The sequence below is a fragment of the Taudactylus pleione genome, unplaced genomic scaffold (assembly GCF_031769625.1).
Source record: "Taudactylus pleione unplaced genomic scaffold, aTauple2 ptg000013l, whole genome shotgun sequence".
Taxonomy (NCBI): domain Eukaryota; kingdom Metazoa; phylum Chordata; class Amphibia; order Anura; family Myobatrachidae; genus Taudactylus; species Taudactylus pleione.
This window is the reverse complement of record NW_028284416.1, coordinates 1,854,134-1,880,654: the sequence shown is the minus strand read 5'-3', so window position 1 is coordinate 1,880,654 and position 26,521 is coordinate 1,854,134. Positions and strand designations below refer to the sequence as shown.

General features: G+C 42.9%; 1 protein-coding gene across 12 annotated transcripts in view; it reads left to right on the top strand.

The window, feature by feature from the left end:
• GRIN1 (glutamate ionotropic receptor NMDA type subunit 1) overlaps window positions 1-26,521 on the top strand; it is an 81,486-nt gene that overhangs the window by 17,953 nt on the left and 37,012 nt on the right. For 10 of the 12 annotated variants that reach the window (XR_015878217.1, XR_015878218.1, XM_088469808.1 and 7 more), the window contains exons 4-9: window positions 8,891-8,953; window positions 9,800-9,900; window positions 18,356-18,477; window positions 21,910-22,084; window positions 23,752-23,896; window positions 24,610-24,693. Coding sequence is in view for 10 of the 12 variants with exons in the window: in XM_088469808.1 (XP_088325934.1) it covers window positions 8,891-8,953; window positions 9,800-9,900; window positions 18,356-18,477; window positions 21,910-22,084; window positions 23,752-23,896; window positions 24,610-24,693 (690 nt within the window). In the remaining 2 variants the exon portion in view is untranslated. The remainder of the gene's footprint in view (window positions 1-8,890; window positions 8,954-9,799; window positions 9,901-18,355; window positions 18,478-21,909; window positions 22,085-23,751; window positions 23,897-24,609; window positions 24,694-26,521) is intronic. The other 2 variants (XM_088469824.1, XM_088469799.1) reach the window with 1 other exon arrangement.

The window sequence follows — 26,521 nt, the reverse complement described above, 5'->3', positions numbered from 1 at the left end:
AGAGCACCTGTAGCCAGGGGTATATAATGATTTCCAGGAGATAAAGTGGGCGTGGCTGGGATAATCTGGGGCCAGTCAGAGAAGTAGAATGTTAAGAAAAAAAGAAAAATTCGGCTCAGCTAATTTTATCCTCGAAAGATGATGTTTGTCCACGGAAGATGACATTTTGCCTCTTACAGAGACCAGATTTTTGATGGAAAAAAAACCTGAACTTGGCGGGAAAAGCAGAACTGAACCGAGCCTGCACATCTCTAGTCCAGAGATAGGCAAGTCGGAGGTGGGAGGGGGTTAAGATAACTTTGAACCAATGAGCATCTTCAACTGTACAGCGGAACAGGATAGTGGTATGAAGCGGCTGTCATACTGGTGCAGGAGGATTGTTGTAACAAACACACCATGGCGGAGGGTGGAACAGGGCATCGTAAGGACCCAGAGCAAATCTTAAGGGGGGAGATTTATCAAAACTTCTAGGGACGACAAGTGGAGACGTTGCCCATATCAACCAAGCAGATTGTAGCTGTCATATGTCTAGTACTTTCTAAAAAATAATAGCAAGAAGCTGATTGTTTTCCACTTGACTTCTTCAGATGGATAGATAGATCTGCCCTTAAGTAGGCATCCAGTGATGCCACTGTAGCCTCTCGGGTTCCCCGCTGTGGTTCTGGGCATGCCTTGATCGTGCATGCACCATTTTGGAGAGGTGAGTAGGGGGCCTTTGAGAGTGCTGCAGGTGCCAAAACAGTGGAGGGGACAGGGGCCTCTGAGGAGGTTGGACCACACCTCTAAACTCCATAGAAGCAGCGCCCATGATAGTCCTACCAATGGCGCCCGCCTCTATTGCAGAAATGCGCTTGATATTTAGCAACATAATTGTTTTTTTACATGTGACTATTAGAACATCATCTGTTGTGCAAAAGTTAGCAACCTGAGATGAACAGAGCTGGCAGATCAGGGGTGATCCCGGGTGGGTGCAGCCTTGGCGTTAAGCGTGCCCTCTCACAAAAAAAAGATGTAATTTTACAGGACCAGACTGCATTCTAGGAGGGAGCACCACACTTTCCTCACCACAATAAGACTTGCATTTTACCTGTCCTCTTAGGAGGCGGCGATTGGGCCTCATCCTAAATTTTCAATGGGATGCATTTTGCCCCTTATAGATGCACTTTAGATTACAATGTATTTCAACCCATGTAAAAAAAAATAAAAGTACAACGTGCCACTTGAAATAAAGACAACTTTAATATAATAGTTTATCTTTAATATTAAACAATAGTGACATTGATTCACAGAATGCATAACAGGTCTGCACAACGCATTTATAAATATTTGGTTTGTTTGATACTGTTCCAAAAAGTGTGATTTGAGATTGCGTAATTTTTAAGCCAATTATTACAGTTCAAATAGTGCTTTTAGATGGGTGGATGGCTTAATATTTAATATTTTATTTAATTTTCTCTTAAAAAAAGGGAAAAATATATTTCATATTTGTCAAATTTTAAATCCTGTCCCTGACCAAATTGGTGAAGTGAAACTTTAGTTGGTTGCAAATTTATTTTATAGCAATTTCACCATGTTATTAAATATACAGTATATTTTAAACTGCAATCTATAATATTGATTTTATTTAATTAATAAAATAATTTTTTTTACCTTTGGATAAAAAAAAAGAAATTAATTGTGACTTTTATAATTATCTGTCATTCCTAGTTATATGTAATTCCTTATTTAATTCTCAGTGTAAAAAAATAAGATAAAATCAGTCAATCTTGATTTTTCAAAAATTATTCATGAATGAAAAAAAAATATTTTGTAAAAATGGAAACTGATCTTAATAATAGTGATATTTATTTTAAATTTCCATGTAAGCCCAGCCTCACGTGACTATGAGCCATATGTAAAGAGGGGCTCTCTTGCTATTGGCTGATGCTATTCTCTGTGTAATGAGACCAAAATCATTAGAATAATTTATCCTGAAGGTCTGCTTTTATAGAATGTAATGGAAAGTCTGCTGCAGTGTACAGTACATTTTACTAACAGGTTGATCTGTAATTAATTAAAGTTAGTAATTCAGCAGGTGTGTTGGTAACTGTCAGCACTCGTCAGCGTGCAGTGATCTGGTTAATTTCCTGATTACTCAGTTCTGCTCTGACATTTAAATAAAGGATAGACAAACTTGGTCATCCCCTTCTGCAACAATTCAGACTTTTTATTTTATTTTAGAGCCACATTAATATCTATAACTATCAATTGAGTGCAAACCAATCACAAATTAATTCTACCAAAATAAAGTTCTTAAATACTTGAAAGAGTTTAAAATGCTCGGATAAGAATAATAATCTAGTGCTGTCCATACGTGTATGGTCCTGATTCCCTGTTCTGATGATCTGACCTGATCCGCGGCCATCAAACATCAGCAAAACGGTAACAGTTTGGGGAAAGTCAACAGTTTGGGTAAAGTTAACATGTAAATATTTGCCAATTCTAACCATTTTTGGGTCGAGATCAGGGAATTGAGATTGTTCAACATTTTGAATATCCCCAATTCCCCAGCCCCAGCGTCGGCAGAATGAGGAATTGCGGCAATAAGTCACAGATGTATGGGCACCTTATGAAATATGGTATATCATCAGTCACAATCTCACCCATCCCAGCCTGTGTGAGAAAAGAAACATAATTGTGTTACAGAACTATTCACTCAGACAAGAGAAAGTTTTGCTTTACTTGGACCCTGATCTGTCTGGTCCCCAGATGAAAGGGATGAAAACAATATACGTATTAAAAAAAAGGAGAGCTAACAATGATTTTGCATCTCCATTTATCGCAGCAACATAAAATCAGTTACCGCTGCCAGTTACCGATAAAATAACGAGGCAGATGAGCGACACTCAACTATTTCGGCGACACTGTTTGGTTTCATTAAGGACTAACTTTACGTTTGCCAATTTTGGGGGAGCATGTGGACCAAGCTAAACGGCTGCGCATCCCCGGTGGAACTTAAATCCCACTTGAGCTTTCTGTTCCACTAATAAAAAAATATACAAAATTTATTTAAAAACAAAAGTCAAAATGTTTTTTTTTTTATTCTTTTAAATTTCAAACTATTTCCCATTAAAAATAGGCTTGATTCAAATAAGAAAGCATTTCTTTCATGATTTTTTGTTACTGTTATCGTCGTGCTTGACACGTCACTGTTGCCCACACGATGTGTTTCCTGAAATGAACTGTGCTGCTGTGACCTGAGGGTCTGATTGGCTATGGGTTATTTTATAACAGCCCTTCTAATAATGGGGGCAACAGAGGCAAGAAGATGGGATTTAAATACAAAAAGGGGCTTATATGCCTTTAAAAAGTTTTTTTTTCTATGCAGCGTAGAGGTTTCCAGCTCATTAACATAACATATCTAGTCATTGTTAAAGTTATACACTATATGCTTTTTTTACAAAATACATTATATCTGATCATAATGACAGTGCCTCAGCTGTTGCCTCATGCAGTGGGTTAAGGGGGGTATCCACTAGACAATAAAGTTGAACGATTGAACGATAATGATAAAATCGTTCGATAATCGTTCAAACATCGTTTGAACATCGTTTGCAAATCGTACAGTAATTGTTTCTAACGATGTACGATGCGCGCTCCCGCTGGTCGTTTGATCGTCTCCTCCATCGACTGAACATGCAGGTCAATTTCACTTGATTGCTTACAAATCGTTTACACATCGTTCACGCTGAACGATCAAACGATGAACCACTGTCTGCCCACTATAGCTGAAAGCTCTCAATCACATATTAAAACAACATAGTTTATTGTTAAGGTACATACACACTAGACGATATGCTCCCTGAGCGATATCGTCTAGTGTGTCCCCGGCAGGCTGTGCTCAATGTCGTTCATGACATTGAGCACAGCCGCTGAACGATATCATTAACGATATCGTTCAGCGCCTGGCTCTCTCCCCCATTCCCTGACATGCAGCAACCTGACGAGATAGTCAGGTTGGCCTGCATGTCAGCCCGATGAACGATGATGACGAACGACCCGCCGGAACGCGCGTCGTCGTCATCGTTCATCTTTTTGGGCTTAAAAATGGACGATAAAGTGGACGACTGAACGATAACGATATCGTTATCGTTCAGTCGTCCACTTTAATCGCCCAGTATGTACGCAACATTAGATCTTTTCCAAATCGTTTGCAAATTGTTCAGAGTGGAAGATCATATTTCAAGGGAAAATCGTTAAGAGGTTGGACAGGGATAAAATCGTCTAGTGGATGCCGCCCATTAGTTGGGCGTTCTGCAGATAATGCTATGAGGCAGGATTGATAAGATTGCACTGGGGCATATATATGCTATACATTAATTTCTTTTAAGAAAAACCTGTCTGTGTGCACCCAAATTTGGCAAACTCCTGCTATGTACAGTAGGAGGCGTGCGCATGTGAGTGAAGCATGCCCCCTGGGATGCTGCCTGTATGTTGTATCTCCAGATATGCCTTATAGGTGTGTCTGTTGTAGTTCCCAGTGGCTTACAGTGAATATGTATGCTGTTGATATAGGTCAGCATGTATTTTTTATTATGTATTAAAATAATAATGAAAAAGAAAAACAGAAAAAATAAAATAGAAATACATACATTAGCACCGTAAAATAAATAACCAGCACCAGTTACATAGCCTGGGCTGGTAAGCACTAAAGAAGGTGCTCAACTAGTCTGGTCGCACTGTAACAGGAGGCCACCTGTGCTCAGCAGGGGCGCTAAGAGGAGGCAGGCGCGTCCGGATTACGCAGGCCCATGAATTGTTATGATAAGTATTGCAGCCCCAATGTCTCCTTAGATTCATATAAGTATAAAAATTGCATCATTTAGTGAGGAAAAGAGAAATTCAATTGTAATACACATGATTTATGGCAATGTGTGTGGCCAACCTGGTGACTTGGTCATTATCATGCTGTCATGGTGGTGGGCCTATTTTGCTATGGAAGCCTGAGGTTGTAGTCTTCTCTGCTCCCCTGTTACTCTTACCCTGAATGCCACCCTGAGATGGCATTATGACTTTAACCAAAACTGAAGAAGCTTAGTTTACAGCTGTTTGATAAATTGGCAATAGATTGCATTCAGCATACCAGACCGCGGGGAAAATCCTGTATGGAGAAATACACTCATTTCCTCAGGCAGAGAGCGTATGGTACCATCGTGGTAGAGTGGTGATGCGTACGTTAATAAGAGAGAGGAGAGATAAAGATGGCGGGAGGGGTGAGGTAATAGAAAAAGGAAGTAAGACCGATAGAAATAAAAGAAAATAAATCAATCACAATATCAAACACACCAAAGCATCAGCTAGTAGTCTATATTTGCATTGCAACATGAGGCAAGCCAATCATGCCAATTATAATAATATGCTTAGCAAGCTATACATTCCTAGCATGTATCAATAAATATGTATCAATAAACAAGAAAGTCTCCCCATTGAGACACACAGCAAGACCCTTATCCCAATCTCAGTTTGTCTACTGTCAAAGTCCCACAAGCATCACTGAGTTTCAATGGAGAAGGTCTGGGGGCCTTTTACAGCCCTATAGCTCACGCTGCTGTCCCAAAGGTCCATATTACAAAACATAACGGCCACTACCAGTTTTCTGTAATACTAATCTTTACCAAAAACATTTTTTTTAATTCTAAAAATATTCATAATAATTGCAGTCACAGCTACAACTCCAGAAATGTGTGTTGTAGTTCAACTTAATTGCTGCTGAGGAAAATAGTCCATATGTTTCAAATTGCCCAACACTAATTTATTTGAGTGAAGTTACTACTCTATAGTTAGTTGTTATTGTTCTGAATGAAGGTGAGAGAACCCCAAGAAGAAGTTACTGTTTGAGGGGTCAAAAGGGGAAGACCTAAGAGAAGGTACACACAAAAATCTGTGTTCCTTCACCATAAAAAATATTGAGAATGAAATGCTCCCCGTTAGAAACATTTTTATTTTAGTGTCATCACAAATATAAGAAAATTAACATATTAAAATTTTTGAAACATAGAGACCAGGGTGTCACCTGTAGTACACAGAACAAACATTAAAATATTTCTAACATTCAGACCAAAGTTTATCACGATCATACAGTAGCTTAAACACTGAAATAGAAAGAGTGGACAGGTTTGAAAAGGGACTTTGGAGCATTTAACAATCAGTAGATCAATATTTACACCTGTTACTTAACATTATTGTTCTAATATGAAATGTTTCTTGTAACAAAGTAAAATGCTTGCAATTACTCTATTAAAACAACAAAAAAATATTTATCTCCTTTACCCAGAACAAATTACATTATTCTTGACTTGTCTGAGATTTGCACATTACCAATAAAATATATATGTTATTTTTAGAAATTAAACTCTTATAATACCTTAATATTGGCTAGCACTGTAATTATGTAAGGCTTCCGGATGAAATACTATATATATGTAATATATACACATGCACACACGCAGATTATTATGACATTTTATCTTTAAGAATATACAGTGCCTTGCAAAAGTATTCCCCCCCCCCCTTTGCATTTTTCAAGTTTTGTTGCCTCACAACCTGGAATTAAAATGGATTGTGTGAAGGTGTGCATCATTTCATTCACAGAACATGTCTACAACTGTGAAGTTGTGTTTTTTTTATATTGTGAATCAAACAACATTAAGGACAACATAACAGAAAACTTCAGCGTGCATAACTATTCACCCCCCTAAAGTCAGTACTTTGTCGAGCCATCTTTTGCGTCAATTACAGCTGCAAGTCACTTTGGAGAAGTCTCTATGAGCTTGCCACATCTTGCCCCTGGGATTTTTGCTCATTCCTCAAAGCAAAACTGCTCCAGCTCTTTCATTTTGGATACTTTGCGCTTGTGAACAGCATTCTCCAAGTTTGACCACAGATTCTCAATTGGATTGAAATCTGGGCTTTGACTAGGCCATTCCAACACATTTAAATGTTCCCCCATAAACCACTCGAGTGTTGCTTTAGCAGTATGCTTCGGGTCATTGTCCTGCTGGAAGGTGAACCTCCGTACCAGTCTCAAATCACAGACATACTGAAACAGGTTTTGCTCGAGAATTTCCCTGTATTTAGCACCATCCATCTTTCCCTCGACTCAAATCAGTTTCCCAGTCCCTGCTGCTGAAACACATCCCCACAGCATGATGCTGCCACCACCATGTGTCACTGTGGGGATGGTGTTCTTAGGGGGATGGGATGTGTTGGGTTTGCGCCAGACATAGTGTTTTCCTTGGTGGCCGAAAAGTAAAATTTTAGTCTCATCTGACCAGAGCACCTTCCTCCATATATTTGGGGAGTCTCCCACATGCCTTTTGGCAAACTCAAATCGTGTCTTCTTATTTTTATCACTAAGTAATGGCTTTTTTCTGGCCACTCTTCCATAAAGCCCAGCTCTATGGAGTGTACGGCTTATTGTGGTCACATGCACAGATACGCCAGTCTCTGCTGTGGAACTCTGCAGCTCCTTCAGGGTTACCTTTGGTCTCTGTGCTGCCTCTCTGAATAATGCCCTCCTTGCCCGGTCTGTGAGTTTGATGGGAGTCTCTCTCTTGGCAGGTTTGTTGTGGCACCATGTTCTTTCCAGTTGATGATGATGGATTTGATGGTGCTCCGGGGGATCATCAAAGATTTGGATATTTTTTATAGCCCAAACCAGAATTGTACTTCTCAACAACTTTGTCCCTGACTTGTTTGGAAAGCTCCTTGGTCTTCATGGTGTGATGCCTCTTGCTTAGTGGTGTTGCAGCCTCTGGGGCCTTTAAGAAAAGGTGTGTTTGTACTGACAGATCATGTGACACAGATTTCACACAGTTGGACTTCATTTCACTAATTATGTGACTTCTGAAGGTAATTGGTTGCACCAGAACTTTTGAGAGGCTTCATAGCAAAGGGGGTGATTACATATGCACATTCCAATTTTCAGAATTTTATTTATAAAGATTCTTTTTTATATATATTTTACTCATTTCACTTCACCAAATTAGACTATTTTGTGCAGATCCATAACATAAAATTCAGATTAAAGAAAAAAATTACAGGTTGTAATGTAACAAAAAATGTAAAAAGCCAAGGGGGGTGAATACTTTTGCAAGGCACTGCACCCTGTTTAATTCTTCTTCACAAGGGAAAATATTTTTAAATTCCCAGAAGAAAACAAATGTAAAATAATGTAAGATGAAATAAGTACTATGACATTTAAAATATTGCTGTAGACAATTCCTATAATCAAATTATAATTTTTAGTAGCCCTATAATAGTGGATCTTTAATATTTTTAAAATAGTCATCACATACAAAAAATAACCTTCATGCTCTTGTTCAAAGCTAATGATGATATATTATATTATATTTAGAATAATAAATATTAGAATAGAATATTAGTTATGGCATAGAACTAGTAACATCATCAATAATCCCACCTACATGCTATATCATCTATAATCCTCACACCATTAAGATATTAAGCTGTAGTTAATGTTGATAGAATGTTGATTAGGTCGCTCACTGCATGTCCATAAAATGTACTGTAGCAAAGTAATATTAAAGGTAGCATTCATTTTTTGGGCATATTAAACACCAAATAAACACATTCTGCATTACTGCCATACATACAGAACTTCATAGTTGTTTTATGCATCCCAATAGATATGTTGCCTAAAATTGCCAAATCTACATTCACTGACATAAATCATATGTTGTTTTTTTTTGCAAGCTCCAGTGTTATTGTCAACCTTTAGCAGAGGTGGAGAGATGAGGTGGTTTTTGGATTGCTTTACTACACACCATATTCAACTGTTTATAATATTCTTCTGTGTCTACATATTTTCTCTGTGCACATTATTCATCAGAGTAAAAAAAGGAACTATGAAAACCTCGAACAACTTTCCTATGACAACAAGCGTGGACCCAAGGTATATATGCATGGAAAATGCACGTAGCCCACCGGTTCTAACTAAGTCACAGACACCCCAAAACCAAAAACAATACAACCTAAATTCTCCTGCCCTCCCCCCCACCTAAATTAGGTGGTCCGTGACTGTCTGCTATATTTGTGCAATCCGGTAATGGATTGGACAAGAGAATGGAAAATGTAAGTGCTTAGCTTGATCCTGCAGTAAACTCTGTTGACCCTTTGATGCTGGAGGGGCCAGCAAAAACATTGCAGCGATAAAAATTAAATTGTGGGCACCTCCAGCAGCTAAAGATTGTTAGGAATGCATGTGAACCAATGAATTAACCTGCAAGTCTTTTTTTATTATACTTATGTTTTTATTTTTAAAGAAGATTAATTCTACAGTATAATATATTCACTTTTATTCTTCAAAGATCAAACCTCTGTTCAAAAAAAAAGAAAGTATTTTTTTTTCTCTTTTTTATTTGTGATATATTCTTTTTTTTTATTTTGGGAAGAGGACACTCATTGGATTTTTTTAATTGCATATCCAGCCTTTTTTTTTACTATCTTTTAAAATGCACGTCTTTTTTATCTTTATTTTTTGTTTTTCTTTTTGGGTCTTGGCGGACTTCAGTTTGCATGCAGAGTGCAAAAATCAAAGTGAAGATTAAAAAAAATGAAAAAAAAATAAAAAAAATCAGAAAAGGGAAAAAAAATGAAAGAAAATATTAGACATAGATAAAATCTCTAATTTATATGTGAGAAGAGTGTTTAACTTTCTTTTTCTAGATAGCATGGCTCTCTCTCTCTCTGCAAGGTATGTATTGCCCATGCTAATTCCATTTGCTCACACTAATCACAGGCAGAAAAAGTTCTTCATTTTGACCCTGGAACCAAAAATGTGTCGGCCCTTCTGACGGAAGCAAAAGGATTGGAAGCCAGGGTGATCATTCTCTCAGCAAGGTAAGCTTGTTTTACAGTGCACTTCTTTGTCCTGATTCTCTAAGTCTGTTCTCATCTGTTTCTGTGTAGACCCATTTACAGGCTACCATGATGCAAAAAAAGTGATGAGCTGAACTGTTCTTCTTTTTTTTTATAGACTCTTTTTATAAAGCACATCACAATATAAAGATACAGTCAAATTTCCAAAGCTTTAACAGCTTAAAATATACTTATGATGACAAAAAAAGCTGTATCAAGTCACACAACAATATACAGTGATTCAATTTTAAATATAAAGAAGAAATTACAGAAAGACAGAAAATATCTAGCAGCAACGGTGTGGCCAACCATCAAGGAATAGGAGAAAAAGTAAAAAAAATTGTAGACAAAAAAAAATAAAAATTAAATGTTGAATAGAGAAGGAATGTTTTAGTACGTCAACCAGGGGGACCATTTTTTATTGAAAGACTTCGAGGTATTATGCAATATGGCGGTCATGTATTCCATTTTGTAAACATACCAAACACGTGAGATTATAGCCTGCATAGGGGAAGGGGCGGGACTTTTCCAATCAGCTGCTATCTGGCAGGTCGTAGCAGATACGATATGTCAGAACAACTTATTCTGGTGCCGATATAGGGTGGGTAGGGGCAAGGGAAAAAGAAAATGCTGAGGATCAGAAGGAATAGCTGTCTCAAATAAGCTCGAAAGGAGATCGACAACATCCTGCCATATTTTAGCTCAACTGTTTTTTATGACTCAACATTCACCAGAGTGTGATTGCTTTGAAGGAATGAAATTGCAACCTGCTAAAAGTTAAAACTGTAATCTATTATTATTATTATTATTATTATTATTATTATTATTATTATTATTATTAAAGAACACTTAATGCTCTGCAGTGTTGGCAAAGTGGGAACGCAAGTAACTGAGGCATATAATAGTGAAAATGACAACTTTTTTTATCTACAAACCATTTTGAACCTTCTTTTCTGTAATCTGGACAGATAATTTAGACTTCTCATAATGGCCCCTCCTAATGCTTAAATATTCAGAATAGAACACATACTAATGTCTATCTGTCTATCTATCTATCTATCTATCTATCTATCTATCTATCTATCTATCTATCTATCTATCTATCTATCTATTTACCATCTGACTGCATCTCATGTGGATGTATAATGTTTATTATAGCTTTCCACAGACATCATTATAATTTAATTAAAAAACAATGACTTAAGAATTTCCATGTAACTTTTTTCATGTAATTGTCACTGAGTGACCATGCCCCCTGGTTATTCTTATCTGGCTGTACTAAACGTGGGTGTGGCCACATGTTTGTTTTGAGGGTCGTGTTATGGAAGTATAGACTTAAAAAAATTGAGGATAATACATACTTGCCTATTCTCACGGAACGGCCGGAGGCTACTCCCAGCCACCCGGAAGAGCATTCAAGTCTCCCGGAGCTGCACCACATCTCTAGAGTGGGTGGTCCAGGTGGCCAATGGCGCGATTCGCACTGAATTGTGTCATTGTAGCCATGCCCCGCCTTTACAATTCCTCTAATCTGGGCATTACATAGCAGGAGGCAGGACCACAATGACGCAATCATGTCACCACCCCCAGCCCATGCTGCGCCAGGCCCCCTCTATGCCGACCTGGCTCCACCTTCCCGGAGGGGGTAGCCAGAAAGTCGGCAAGTATGGGATCATTTATAAACTGGGCCCTACCCACTTTGACAGTTTTCTCATAGACTTTGGACGTGTTCCATAGACAGCAGGGAGCAAACAGGATGTATATACTTTGTTTCATATTGAGGTGCATTTGACACCACAATCTTCATGCATCAGTGTGACCGGAGGCTCACATCACTATTGTGTGCTGTTGGAGGACTCTGCTCCTTACACTATATAACTCTCAGTCTGCAGTATTCATTGCTCTGTACACATATCACTGCCCCTGTCCTCACTAACTCATCACTCATCTCTTGATTCACTCTGTGCTGCTGGGGACCCTGCTCCTTCCACTATATAACTCTCAGTCTGTAACTTCCTCCTCCTTCCATTCACCTCCTCATATCATGTCACTGCCCCTGTCACATGCAGTCCCATAGGCAAACGCAGGGGGGTTTCCGGCAGCCTGGAAACCGCCCTCCCCAGCGCATGACCACAATAGAAATCGAATTTTAGTAGTGCTTCATGTTCTTCTCAGTATCACAAATGAAATAATTAGCACCACCTGTAGATCTTTTAACATGTGCAGCCAGTAATAAATAACCTGTGCACCAACTAGGAGTTCTGGAAAACATGCACTGTTAGGGATGCACTGCTATAGAGCCCAATATGTACATATATGTCCAGTGCAGTGCTAGGTTCTTCTGCTGCTCCTCCAGGCTCCAGGACTTGCTCCAATACTCTGGAATGGTGACACATCTAAAATAAAAACATTCAGCTCAGGCAGGATGGCCCTACTGCCGCATATAAGGGCTAATTACTGTGATCACTGGTCCTGTATATGCTGGAATTATGACACACAATACACTTTGTATGACGCATATTAAAACTGGTTAAGTACTAATTCTGCCCTATTTATGGACTGGCTACACTCACTCAATCAATAAGCTTTTAGAAACCCCCCTCTAGAAATCCTGCGTTTGCCACTGAGTCCTGTCCACTCCTCACTAACACATCACTAATCTCCTGATATACTCTGTGCTGCTGGGGGACCATGCTCCTCCCACTATATAACTCTCAGTCTGTGGCTTCCTGCTGCCTCCATTCCCCTCCTCACATCATGTCACTGTCTCTGTCACATGCAGCCCTGTCCTCACTAACACATCACTCATCTCCTGATATACTCTGTGCTGCTGGGGACCCTGCTCCTTCCACTATATAACTCTCAGTCTGTGGCTTCCTTATGCCTCCATTCCTATCCTCACCTCATGTCACTGCCCCTGTCACATGCAGCCCTGTCCTCACTGACACATCACTCATCTCCTGATATACTCTGTGCTGCTGGGGACACTGCTCCTCCCACTATATAACTCTCAGTTTGTGGCTTCCTGATGCCTCCATTCCTCTCCTCACATCATGTCACTTCCCCTGTCACATGCAGCTCTGTCCTCACTAACACATCACTCATCTCCTGATATACTCTGTGCTGCTGGGGACCCTGCTTCTTCCACTATATAGCTCTCAGTCTGTGACTTCCTGCTGCTTCCATTCCCCTCCTCACATCATGTCACTGCCCCTGTCACATGTAGCCCTGTCCTCACTATCACATCACTCATCTCCTGATATACTCTGTGCTGCTGGGGGATCCTGCTCCTCCCACTATATAACTCTCAGTCTGTGGCGTCCTGCTGCCTCCATTCCCCTCCTCACATCATGTCACTGCCCCTGTCACCCAACAAAATGAGCTAGCACTTTGTAAAAACAACTTTTTTTTGTTTTTGTTTTGTTTTTTAATGTCAACTTGGAAAACAGACATGGCAGTCTATACTTCGTGTTTTGGGAGTAACCCCTCAGACATGGGAGTATTATCTCAGTCCGGAGTATCTTTGATATGTATCAGCAGAGCAGGAAGAGCCAGACACGTGATGACTGTGACTTTGTATCTTGATAAGCGAGGGCGCTGAGACTTGGCACGTAGCTGTGTTTGCCTCCTGTCACAGTGAACTATTAAGTGTAATCAAAATGGTAACCTTGGCCCCTGTCCCTGCACAGCTATCTCTCTCCAGTGTTCAAACATCACTTCTACTGGACCTGATTCACATTTGGGAATAGAGTAAGAAAGAGCATGTAACTGTGTTTCTTAGTTTAGGTGTGTATCCACTAGACAAGACATTGTAATCATTCAATCGTTCACCATCCTGTGCAGTGCATAATGGGTCTCATTCAGACCCAGTCGCGAGCGCTGAGCGCTCGCAACCGGGTCGATGGTCAGGCCCTGCGAACGCGCAGCGGCCACACTATGCGTGCGCAAGCCCCGGAGCAAGAGTGAAACTCTCTCGCTCCGGAGCTCACTACAAAAGGGGCGGCTGTCGATGTTGATCGACAGCTCGCCTCGTTTTGTAGGTGGGGCGGGGGGGTGGTTTCACAAACTGAGGTGTTCCTTAAGGAACGCCTACCGTTTTGTGGGCGGACGCACTGACATCAGCAGTGATGTCAGTGGGGAGCTTCCCGCTCGATCTTTCTTTGTAACATTTTAAGGGCAAGGGAATAACTGCCATAGGTTCCATGGGCTGCAGCTTAGATGTGGCCCACGGCTAACTGGGGCCCCCCTCCCTGTCAAAGCCCTCGTTTAAAAATGAGTTTTTCACCGCTGTGGGGGTCATTATAAAACTTTGCGCCCCTGTCTAGGGGTATAGCCATACTTGCCTACATTTTAATGAGCTCCTCGAGGATGCCCCACAGAGGTAATCTAAGTGGGCGGAGTGGTGGTGCAGAGGGCACCATCGAGCAGTGGAGAGTGGGTCTACAGAGACACAATTGGGCGATCTGAGGGTCTGGGCTACTCTCCTGGGTGCCCGGCAGACCTCGCCGCAATTCTTGAGTCTCATGGACAAGGGGAGATGTACTAAGCTCTGGAAAGTGATAAACTGCCAGACACTCAGCTCCTAACTGTCATCTTACAGGCTGTGTTTCAAAAATGACAGTTAGGAGCTGATTGGTTGGTAGTTTATCACTCTCCAATTTATCACTTTTCAGAGCTTAGTACATCTGTATCTAAAACCTAGCAATGATAAATCATGACTTTTATAATACAGACAGCTCTGATGTCCCCTTACTGTATATACATGGTTTAGCACAAGTAATTATAACGTTGGCCTGAAGGCACCGCAGACCGACAGAGAAAGTTTTAATTTTATGTAAATGTTTTTCTTTATTTCTTTTTCATAACATGGTCATAGTTCCCAGAAATTGTCTGTATACTTGTTACAAGGTGCCACAGTATATACACCAACAATAGACAAACCCTATGTTTTATACACATCTGCAACAAACACATATTGCAGCCTTTGGCTCCGCCTTTTCACACACTATGCGGCTGCGTCTTTATGCTAACGCCACCGCTGATAGGCTGCCTCCTGAGATACCGAATGACTGCAGCGCTAATCCGCTATTCTGCGTATTAAGACTCACCAATGGACAGATTGGTTGCCACCATCTAATGCACCATCAGAGATGGCATCTACGCTATAGCAGGTCCATCTCCTCCATTTGAACATAGCCGCTGGAGTCAGAGGAACTGCGTGACACGCCCGCAACACGCCCGCGTCTGGTTAGCCACTCTGTTACCTCCCAGAAACGCCCACCAACACTGCGTGGATCTGCGTGCAATTTCGCTCTGCGGCTTTGCACGGCAACCTTCGGAACGCAAGCGCAGTGTGACTCGGACACTTGCGCTGACAGAGAACATCTCCCACTTGCGTCCAGCGTCGCCGATGAGCGCGCTTCCGAGCCAGGTCCACTGTGCTTACAATAGACACATGAAAATATTCATTTGTTTATGATAAATATTAATTATTTTATATAACTAAAGGGCCTGGTTCTGAGTTGGGAAGCGCTGCGCTGCCTGCGATTATCAGCATCAGGCGTACGATAGGACCGGAGACCAGGTGGTTAGTTCTGCGCATGGTCATTTGTCAGTGTAATGGGCATTACTGGGCATCAGGTGATAAGCCTGGCTCCAGCAGGCGTCCTCACTTAAAGCAGCTTTTCACCCGACTCGTAATCGGGTCCAAAATATGTCATATGTTACTTGTTATATCCTTGTGTCTCCCGTACTTTACTACCCGAATTTCCGACAATATTTATTTGTTGCCCAAATAATTCCTCTCAGACACGGATACATTAGTCTCCATGTTTCCGGTCCTGTGTTGTCAGCAGGTTTACTCACCTACAGTCTGTAATAAATGCTGTTCATGTATATTAAAGAGGAGGCTACATTCAATATTACAGGTAGGTACCACCACCATACAAATAAATGTCTTCTTGCATAAGTTCTGTTCTGTTGCAGGTTAATGTCATTTTTTTTTTTTTTTACTGCATTTGGTGTAACGGGAGCACCGAGCTCGACCGTTCAATAGCCCAAAAGATAACCAGCCAGAACGTATCTAAGATTGGGACATTGTGAATGAATGCTCCTTCTGGTGCTTTGCTCTGCGTTCCTCTCACAAAATAAGCCCAGCGGATATAGAATCATTTATGAATATTTGAAATTACATTTTTTCACTGTTGATTGGCAGTCGGTGAAATATATATTAATGTTTATCTCAAGGAATTATATCTTCGGCCAGGCATGCTCTATCCCTTTCAGGGTCTGTGTTGCCTATCGGCTGACCGGCAGTTCAAGCCTTAACACCATTGGTGGAAGAAGGGGAATAGGTCCAACGAGTTTGACTCTGCCAATGCTGGACTCACCCGACTGGAGTCTGTTGGCACATAACATTTGGAACTCTAAGGCTGCCGCATCTACTAGTCATAGTGTTGTCACATTCTGCCGTCCAGGTCACCCAGTGCCTACGCAAAATGTATTGACAGCTCCAAACGATCCTTCCCACTGTACAGTCTGATTTACTGTCCCACTGGTCCGACAATCAGAACTTCTGCTAGTACCATTAGGAGAGACAGTAAGTCCCACACATTGTCACAAACGGATGCACATGGTCAGGGGCCTAACTAGGTATTTAAAGGCCCCATAAAAGTATGTAACACCCAAAGGTGAAAAATTTATATAACTCATGTGACTTTGACAAGGAAGATGGGCCCCCCTCAGCTCTGGGCACCATAGCAGCTGCTCCCCTGGCACCTATGGTAGTTACGCCCAAGCACATGGTAATGCTGTTGTGTTTTTATGGGCTGGGGTTGACCTAAGGCTTTAGAAGCACTAAGCTCGTCCCCAAGTGTTGGAGCGTGCACACAGTACTGTAGGGAGGTATAAGGTGCTAAACTTGTCATATGCCTTCTTGTGTGAAGAAAAGACCACTTTTATTTTAAGTTGCCCATAGTCACACGCACACCGCCCGCGACTCCTAATGGAGAATATGGACCTGCTTTAGGGGCCCTGGTTTAGGATCATCAAAGCCTAAAGCCCAAAGAATTAAATGTTCATCCAGCAGTGGCGTTTAAAGACCGGCAGGGGCTCGTGTGCAGATGTCTGTGACCCCCTCCCCCTCCTGAAAGAATTTGCGCCAATGCATGCGCAGAAAATGACACGTGCCAGAGTCTGCTGCTCATGCTGCGTATTTCGGGCACTATCTTCGGAAATATGGCCATGGCACCATGTTTCTGGGGATTGCATCGGAAAGATGAAATCGCCAGAGTAATGGCGTAGCTGGCCGGCCGGCAGGAGGTAAATAAATACAACTGGTGCAGGGAGTGCCCGTGTGGAACCATTGTGGACTCATTATAGATACGTAACTATCATCATGCCCGCCGGCACCTAGAATTTGAAAGACATTTGACGCAAGTAATGAAAGCTGCACTTGTTACGATATCCAGAGGAGGTATCATTAAGGTTAGAGGGATCTCATTTAAGGTTCAGGTCACCCAACGGCCCATCCAGGCAGAAGAGCGGACACAGGCAAATGGAAATCAAATAAACCCCCGATAATACGCAACATAAAATAAGGAGTACACAGAATATTGAACGAGAATCAGAAAACAGAGACTGGGATATACAGAGGGACAGTGGTTGGGGAAACAGGATGTGGGACAGGAAAGTCTTGGCTAATGGCTAGTCAGACATAAACCTGGAACACCGGAAAAATGAGACTGGGAAACAGTTCAATAAACAGGATCCAGTATAATCACAAAAAGTCATATTCAGGGTTCTTTAGAGGTCGAATAGTTATCCGATTGTGACAACGCAAAGCATGGATCTACCAGCAGAAAGGCGACACTTACATGAGAATTCATGTGCCAGCAATCGGAATCATTATCCAAACACAAAAGACCCTGATCGTCAAGCAGTCTGTCGCCACCTACAGGCAAAATGGCAGACTGCAGGATCTGTCCAGCACACGCTGCCACCTAGAGGCAACCACAGACAAGGCACCCTGACAGCGGTCTTATAAAACGTGTGAAAAAAAATCAAATACGTTCATTTTAGGAGAAACCCCTACATTATAACATCTATTGAGAGTTTTAAAATCGTTTTGTTACGTGAATATGCTGCATCAGTGATTACTACCGCTAAAAAAAAAATAATCACATTTATGAAAAGAAATGTTAAAATTCATAAAAAAATAAAAACGGAACCCTATTCGTCGTCTTCAAAAAAAACAGAAGAAAATAAAAAAGACCGTTTGCAGACATTTTTATCGGTTAATGCTGTTTTTTGTGAATCTGGTCCATTATGAGCAAATTTGTTGAACAATAATTGCACATGTCATGTACATCCTCGATCTATGTAATGCTTAAAGACAATATTTTGCTTATAACTAAACCAAATGTAATTCTTTTTTTAGTGAGGATGACGCAAGTACCATTTACAAGACAGCGGGTGTATTGGAAATGACAGGACCCGGCTATGTCTGGTTGGTGGGAGAAAGAGAGATATCAGGAAGTGCCTTACGATACGCACCTGACGGTAAAGTAATACTCCAACGCGTTTCACGTTCAGGCCGCAAAATTTCACCGGACATTATGATTGGCTGACGGCAATGGAATATATTCCATTATTATTACTATTGACAGGCTGCTATTGCGTGGACTGAAATTGCTAGGGTCCAGCGAGATCCCTGTGGCGCGCTGGTTCCTAGTGACATTAGGGACTTGCGTTGTCATGGATATTGGGTGAGACTTCCCTATGGCTAAATAAAAGGTGCTTCACGTGATGTAGGTGTTTAGGCCACAGGAAGCATGCATGTGTTAGCATTTCAAAATTCACTAGTTAGTAGAAGACTAGATAGGTATTTTCATTGCTATTTGGTACTGAGATTATTAATTTTTTATTTACTATCGAAAAAAAATTAAAATAAAAATAAAATCGTCCCATTGGTGGGCAGCCACTCTTTATTGCATGTGGCATCTTATGCAAATGAGAAGGGGTGGGCCAGGGAGAGCGGTCATTCTGACACCGCAAAATGTAATTTTAGAGGGAGGGAATGATACGACAGGTGTTAAGGTGGAAGTGGAGGTCTGTGACACTGGAAAATTGCTGTTCTTTCCAATAAGTTAGTATGAACTTCAGGTCACGTTCAATGTCCGAGGGACTTAATTCCATTCTGGCAATAAGATGTGTGTAACAATCACTGGGGAATTGTTCTGACAGGCTCCAGCCTTACCAGACCGTGATATGTGTCTCCCTGAATATAACATATTGTGAAAACTTCACCCTAGAGCCAGAGCAGGATTATTTATTAGGCTCCTGCCTAGGGTCCTGTGGGCACAGAGTGGTCCTGATTGCTTTGACCCATTGTATTCATGTTTTGTTTTACAAGAAGATGCAGATAGGGCCCAAAATCAGCATCTAGCCTAGGGCCACATGAGGCCTGGCTCAGGCTCCATCCTGTACTTTTGTTGTTGTAATGCAAGTTCCAGCATGCTTTGCCAGCTAAAGACTGGCAGTGGTATAACCAGCTGAACATTGGCTGGGTTACCACACTGGCGGCCAGACCGTCACCTAGAGAAATCATTACATTTGTTCCTTGAGAGTGAGTAGGGACATTGGTGCTGGGGCCGGTCTTGGGGTCCTTCTTGTTCTTGGCCTCTATGCCGCAACATGCCAATCTGCATCTGCCCAACCTGGCAACAATGTATGCGGGCATATTAGGTACATGATGCTCACATATTTGTATGTTATGTTTTGCTTTGACCCTCAGACCGCTGGTTGGGTCCATACGTGTCCAGCTCTACAGAGGTTTTAGTCCATATTCAATAACTAAACTGATAAAAGTAAAATAAACTCACCATGCTGTTCCCCCCCCCCTCCCGCACCCAAATTACCTCACCCCTCTCCACACTCTTCTACACTCTCTTTTCATTCATGCACCTGATATAGTATCCTAATTGTGCTGCTGTATTAGGTATAATACTGTAGTAACTGATATATGTACTGTAACATGTGTTAACTGTTATTATTGTGTATCTGTGTCATTTGTACAATTATATTAGGCCATGTAGTTTTTTTTTGTGCATCTTAAATTTGAAATATCACAGGTAAGTATTGTAGTATGTATGTACGCACAATATTTGAACTATATCAGGTAAGTCCCAGGTTTTTTTGCATTCAATGTGGAGGGCTGAGTGATGCACCGTGGGGGCAGCCATCTTGTATACTAAACTGGTAGTTATAAGAAGGCAGTGTATATCAATTCACAAGGAACCAGTACCTAATGAATAAGTTAAGTTTCACGAACAGGGCCGCCGGGAGATCTGTTGGGGGTCTGTCACTAGGGGACGTTGGCAAGAGTGTGGGGAGTGGCCATGCCCAGTTGTTGCAAACTCCAGAGCTCTCTTTTACTTGGAGGCGTGGTAGCATGATCCTCCTAGTATGCCCATCATCAGTGGATCAATAGGCTACCTGGCTTGATCGGCAACAGAAGTACCCCCCCTCCCCTACCCGGTACACCCCTGATAGTACATGGGCACATGAATGTTACCCATTAGTGGCCATACCCCACTGGTTCCTTGCAAAGAGGCTACATACTGGTACAACTCATAAAATCGATGCCTTCATTATGTGTAGTTGAGCATTTCACTTTAATAAGGTAGCAGCATGCTCTTAGATAAACTTGGTAACATAATGGAGGCAGCCATTTTGTGGGACACAACAATATGTGAGTATGGGGGAGATGTATCAAACATTTGAGTGTGGTAAAGTGGAGAAGTTGACCATAGCAACCAACCAGCTCCTAGCTATCATTTATCTAGCACAGTCTATAAAATGACGGTTAGAAGCTGATTCGTTGCTATGGGCAACTACTCCACTTTATCTCTCTCCAAGGCTCGATACATCTCCCTCTGTGAGAGAGTTCCGCATTCATTTGCTGGGAACCAGTGCCACACAGAACAGACAGGCCTTGTCAATATAAGTGCACACACATCCAGCCACTTTAAGGATGTGTTTATGGACACCAGTATAAGCTCATATGTCATTTACATTCATTCGCATTTGATATGCATCGTTACTTGCATTGCATGAGCGCGTCCATACTTACCGATGGAAAATCCACATGCAAATGCAACAGGTAACACTCTGGAAACCATTATAGCCATGAAATAAAAATGCAAATTGGTATGGTTACTATAGGAACCAGAGCCGTAAGTTGAATTGTCGCACTTGGGGCAAGAAAAATATTTAACTCCCACCATCCCTCATTTGTAACCAAATTAACCTAAATAATTATTAGGATTGGTAATAATTGTCTGATAAATTTCTTTTATCAGACAATTATTTCTCTCCGGCTCCCAAGAGAGCTTGTCAGTCCTACTCAGGGCCGCCTTGTCTGATACTGATAGCATGGCCACACCCACTTTAAAAAAAAATTATTACTCAGCGCTCCGCCGTGAAGCAAGGCATTTCTCCTCCTCCCCAGCCGGCCCAGGCACCTCAGACAACCCCGGGCCTGGGTAATTAGTCCCCGTTCCCCTCTTCTCTCCGCACCCCTGAGGCCAGACCAGATAGAGAAGCTGCTGGTGGAACCCAGCATCATGTGGTGTAAAGTAGCTCCGCCCACTGGGGGCATGGTAATGTGATTTGCATCGTCACATTGCAGTGGAGGGTGGGGTATTACCTTGCAAGTCGCATCACTAAGTCTCAACTACGCCAACCTCTGACTTCATGGAGCAACGCTATGCATCATTCAGGGGGAGGGGGTTCTTAAAGGACATCAACCATGATATTGGTCCAGCACACAAAATGGCCGACTTACCTTTGTGTAGGTGGGAAAAGTTGAGCTGCAGTAAACATACGGATTCAGCCCGAAAAAGCAAAATAAAAAATCCAAACAAATTTTTAAAATAATTTGTCTCTGTTTAAAATTTTTTTGTTTTGATCGTGTTTCTCTGCTTCCCTCAGGGGTTATTGGTCTCCAGCTAATTAACGGGAAGAATGAATCCGCTCACATCAGTGATGCAGTGGCCGTCGCAGCCCAGGCCATCCACGAATTGTTCGAAAAGGAAAATATAACAGATCCACCGAGAGGTTGTGTTGGAAATACAAATATCTGGAAAACAGGGCCGCTCTTCAAGAGGTGTCTACTTGTCTGTCAATAGTGATGTCATGTAATATATTTACTATCAGACTTAAAATGGACCTGTCACCTACATAAGTTAGAACACAGATGGGCAACAGGCGGCTACGGCTGTAAGCAGCGCGTGAGGGATTTGAGTAACGTGAGGAAGTCTGAAGGGAGTTTTGTCGAACATCTCCATCTGGGAGCACCTGGGGCATTTATTATGTCTTTAATTAAATGTGTTGTTTTATTTTGTTACTGAAATTAAGGGTAATGTGTGGCCCTTTTTGAATGCTGCCCTTGAAGTGTATCAGACTGCCCATTACTACAATAGAGGAATTCATTTTGTGAGCTGAATTGGTTGGCACATGCCTATCAATTGTTAGGAGCTCACGGCATCAATAATGTATTACCCGACTAACACTTATAAGGCCTTACAAATATTCATGAGATCTGACTTATATTTATGGGGCCTGACAAAGTTTCATGAAGCCTGACTTATCTTCATGAGACCTGAGTCCTGACTTATATTCTTGGGGCCACACTTATATTCATGATGCCTGATTTATATTCATGAGGCCTGATTTATATTCATGAGGCTAGACCAAAATTCATGAGACCCTGAATTATATTTATGAGACTTGACTTATATTCATGAGGCCTAACCATCATTTATGAAGCCTGACAAATATTTTTGAGGCCTTACGTATATTGACGAAGCCTGGTAACATTCATGAGGCCTGACTAATATTCATGTTAAAGAGGCTTGATTAATATTCATGAGACCTGACAAGTTTCATGAAGCCTGACTTATATTCTTGGGGCAGGACTAATATTCATGAGACCTGACTTATATTAAAGAGGCCTGATGAATAATTTTAATGCCTGACCCTGAGGCCAGACAAGTATTCATGAGGTATGACTTATGTTGCTGAGGTCTGACTTCCTCTGGAAGATGGAGGCCTCCACTGCATGTACAGTAGGTGACAGGTCCATGTAAAGTTGTGTTTAGAGTCTATACCTGTTGTGTCACCGCATTAAGATCCTGATTCAGACTTGCTCGCTAGATGCGTTCGCTCATTCGATGCGTATGCAAACTCGGCAAGGCAGGCGATCGCACGGCAAGGTATTAGCACACCCACTATGTCTTTGTGTGCGATCACTTTGCATATGCAGACACCCACTGGCCAGTCTTAAGACGCTCACTTGCGCACATCATCTCCAGGAAGTGTATGCAACCATTGGTATCATCAAGTACCATCGGAAGCGATCGCAGCGTTTGTGGATGACCATACCCTACCGCAAGCACTGCGAGTGCTTCAGTGTAAAATTCAACCAAGTGACGTGTGCTATGATGCTGCCTCTTAGTTATGCACGCCTCTGAAACGGCGTTAAGACGCTCGGGCACGCCTGCGTTCGCACCTCCACTCCAGCCGTTTCTAGCGGCCAGCCCGTCACCACCCACAAACGGCTTCTCCTGTCATGCGCAGAATGCTGGCTGCGTGCGAACGCTTCCTAGCGAGCGGGTCTGAATCGGGCCCTAAATTCCATATCAATAGCAAAGTGATAAAAGATGTAATAAGTCATCATGGGATATGTTACTGCGCATTTTGAATAAGCCTGTCAGCTACAGATACAACTACATGGACAAATAACACATGTACGCTCTATGCCCGTCGCCTTAGGGTGCTCATGTCTTCCAAGTACCCAGAGGGAGTCACAGGAAGAGTAGAATTTAATGAGGATGGAGACCGGAAATTCGCTAACTACAGCATTATGAACCTGCAGAACCGTAAACTTGTCCAAGTCGGGATCTTCAACGGCAGCCACGTGAGTCCGACAGAGGTCTAGTCCAACATTTGTGTTAAAGTGCACCAACTAGTATGATATAAAGTGATCTGTACTTATTTGTGTCACAAGAGGCAGGGGACACACTATGGCCCTGATTCAGAGCCGGACGCTCTGACAGAGCGCTCGCTCTGAATCAGGGCCGTTTTTTTTCGTTATAGCGAGCGGCCAGGAAGATGGTCGCGATGTTCAAGACCATCGCGACCATCGGGCTTGCGACGAGACCCTTGTGGTAGGGTCTCGTGGCCTCAAGCCCCAGAGAGATTTCGGCTCTAACAGAGCTGAATTCTCTCCCACTGACATCACTCGTGATGTCAGTGGGACCGCCCCTAAATGGAGGCGTTCACATGGGAACGCCTCCATTTGGGCAGCCACGCCCCCGGCCTCCCCACCTTAGGGGGCGCGCTGTCACTCAACATCGACAGCTCGCCCCCTTTGTTGCGAGACCCGGAGCGACGGAGGGCCCGTCGCTATCCAGGTCTCGCGCATGCGCACTGGCCCACCATCGACCCGGTTGCGAGCGCACAGCGTTTGCGACCGGGTCTGAATCAGGCCCTATAATCACTATTACGTACCTCTTTCGTATATTTAAGTTTTTTATTTACATTTGACAGATATGGACGGACACGCTGTGGACGTACCCTTTCCAGCAAAACAAGACTTTCTGAATGGCGAAGTGTTTTTGTATCTTTCAGATTTTACTAAATGATAGAAAGATCATTTGGCCGGGTGGTGAAACCGAGAAACCTCAAGGCTACAAGATGTCGACCAATCTAAAGGTACAAGCGTAGAATTATGATGCGTCAGCAGGCTGAGCTTAAGCTGCTGAAAGGGAATCAGCAAACAATAGTTCACTATGGCTGAAATGCAGCGACTCCCGCTTCCCTAAAGATCACACATCATCATTCACGTCCATCAACTGTGCAGTTTGTAAAGGGCTGAGAGCCTGAGTCATTACGGATGGCCATTGCGATCGCAGCTCTGTAATCGCACGCAGGTCTGCTGCGGAAATATGCTAATGATTGCAATCGCACTGCCAGCATAGAGACGCCCACTACCTCCTACTACCGCTGTCTCACATCCGTAACACCTTGCACACCTCCATAAACATCGGCAACATCGAGTACCATCGGCCCCTCATGCAGAATTACAGCAGCCCTGACCTTACTTAGAAAATGCTAACCTCGTTGTACGCTATGGCTAATTTACGCGCGCCAATGCAATAGCGTTCATACGGTCAGACGCGCCTTTGTTTCTTCAACCACTCCCCCAAACGCTCACTGCTTGTCAATCACTCTACGATGGCTCTGCGTGGTTTCCGTGATCGCAGTGGTGCCTTCGCGCACATGCGCTGAGATTCATGCCCATGCTCAGTACGCAACGATAGGGCAACTGCGAGTGCTGTTGCAGTTGCGATCCATAATGAATAAGGTCCCCTGGGCCTGATTCAGACCCGCTCGCAAGCGCTATGCGCTAGCAAGCAGGTCGATGGTCTGGCACCGTGCACATGCCGCGCATGCAAACCCCGTAGTGAGTGAGAAATTCACTCGCTCCGGGGCTCACTACAAACGGGGCGGCTGTCGATGTTGATCGACAGCTCGCCCCATTTTGTAGGCGGGGAGGGGGGGTGGCTGAACAAATGGAGGCGTTCCTAAAGGAACGCCTGCCGTTTGTGGGCGGCCCTACTGACATCACTCGTGATGTCAGTAGTGAGCTTCCTGCTCTATTAGAGCAGGAAGCTCACTGGGGCTTGCGGGAACGAGACCCTACCACAAGGGTCTCATCGACCATCATGACCATCACCTGGCCTTCCGCTAAAGCTGTGGGTGGTCACCCACAGCCTAGCGAGCGGCCTGGGGGCCGGGTTAAAAAAAAAAAAAAAAAGGCCGCCCTGATTCAGAGCGAGCGCTCACAAGCGGGTCGATGATGCCCTAGTGCGCATGCGCGAGATCCGCATAGCGACGGCCAGCCGTCGCTATGGGTCTCGCACCAGAGGGGGCGTGCTGTCGATGGTGAGTGACAGCACGCCCCCTTTGGTGGGCGTGCCAGGGGCGTGGCTGCCCAGACGGAGGCGTTCCCATGGGAACGCCTACTGTCTGGAGCCGGCCCCACTGACATCACTAGTGATGTCAGTGGGAGTGCTTTTGGCTCTGATAGAGCCAAAAGCACTCCAAGGCTTGCGGCAGCGAGACCCTACCGCAGGGTCTTGTCGCAAGCCCGATGGTCTTGACCATCGCGACCATCTTTTTGGCCGCTCGCATGAGCTGTGGGTGGTCACCCACAGCTATGCGAGCGGCCAGGAGGCCGCTCCAATTTTAGGTAGGAGGGCCTTGATTCAGAGCGAGCGTCCGGCTCTGAATCAGGCCCTCAGTTTCTACAAAATATTGCGCACAGGAGCGGCGTTTCTATCAAACCTCCCTCCCCTACAGTTTCCTTTTCCTGTAAAACAAATAGGAGCCTTCCTGTTACTGTTATATTTCTGCCTTGCTAAGAATTAAAATTTTACTGGCCTGGCCCATAAAATATAAGTAATGCGGGATGCTTAATAACACCATGAGCTCTCTCTATGGTAAAACCAACAATATGTATTTTTTTGTGCCATTTGAT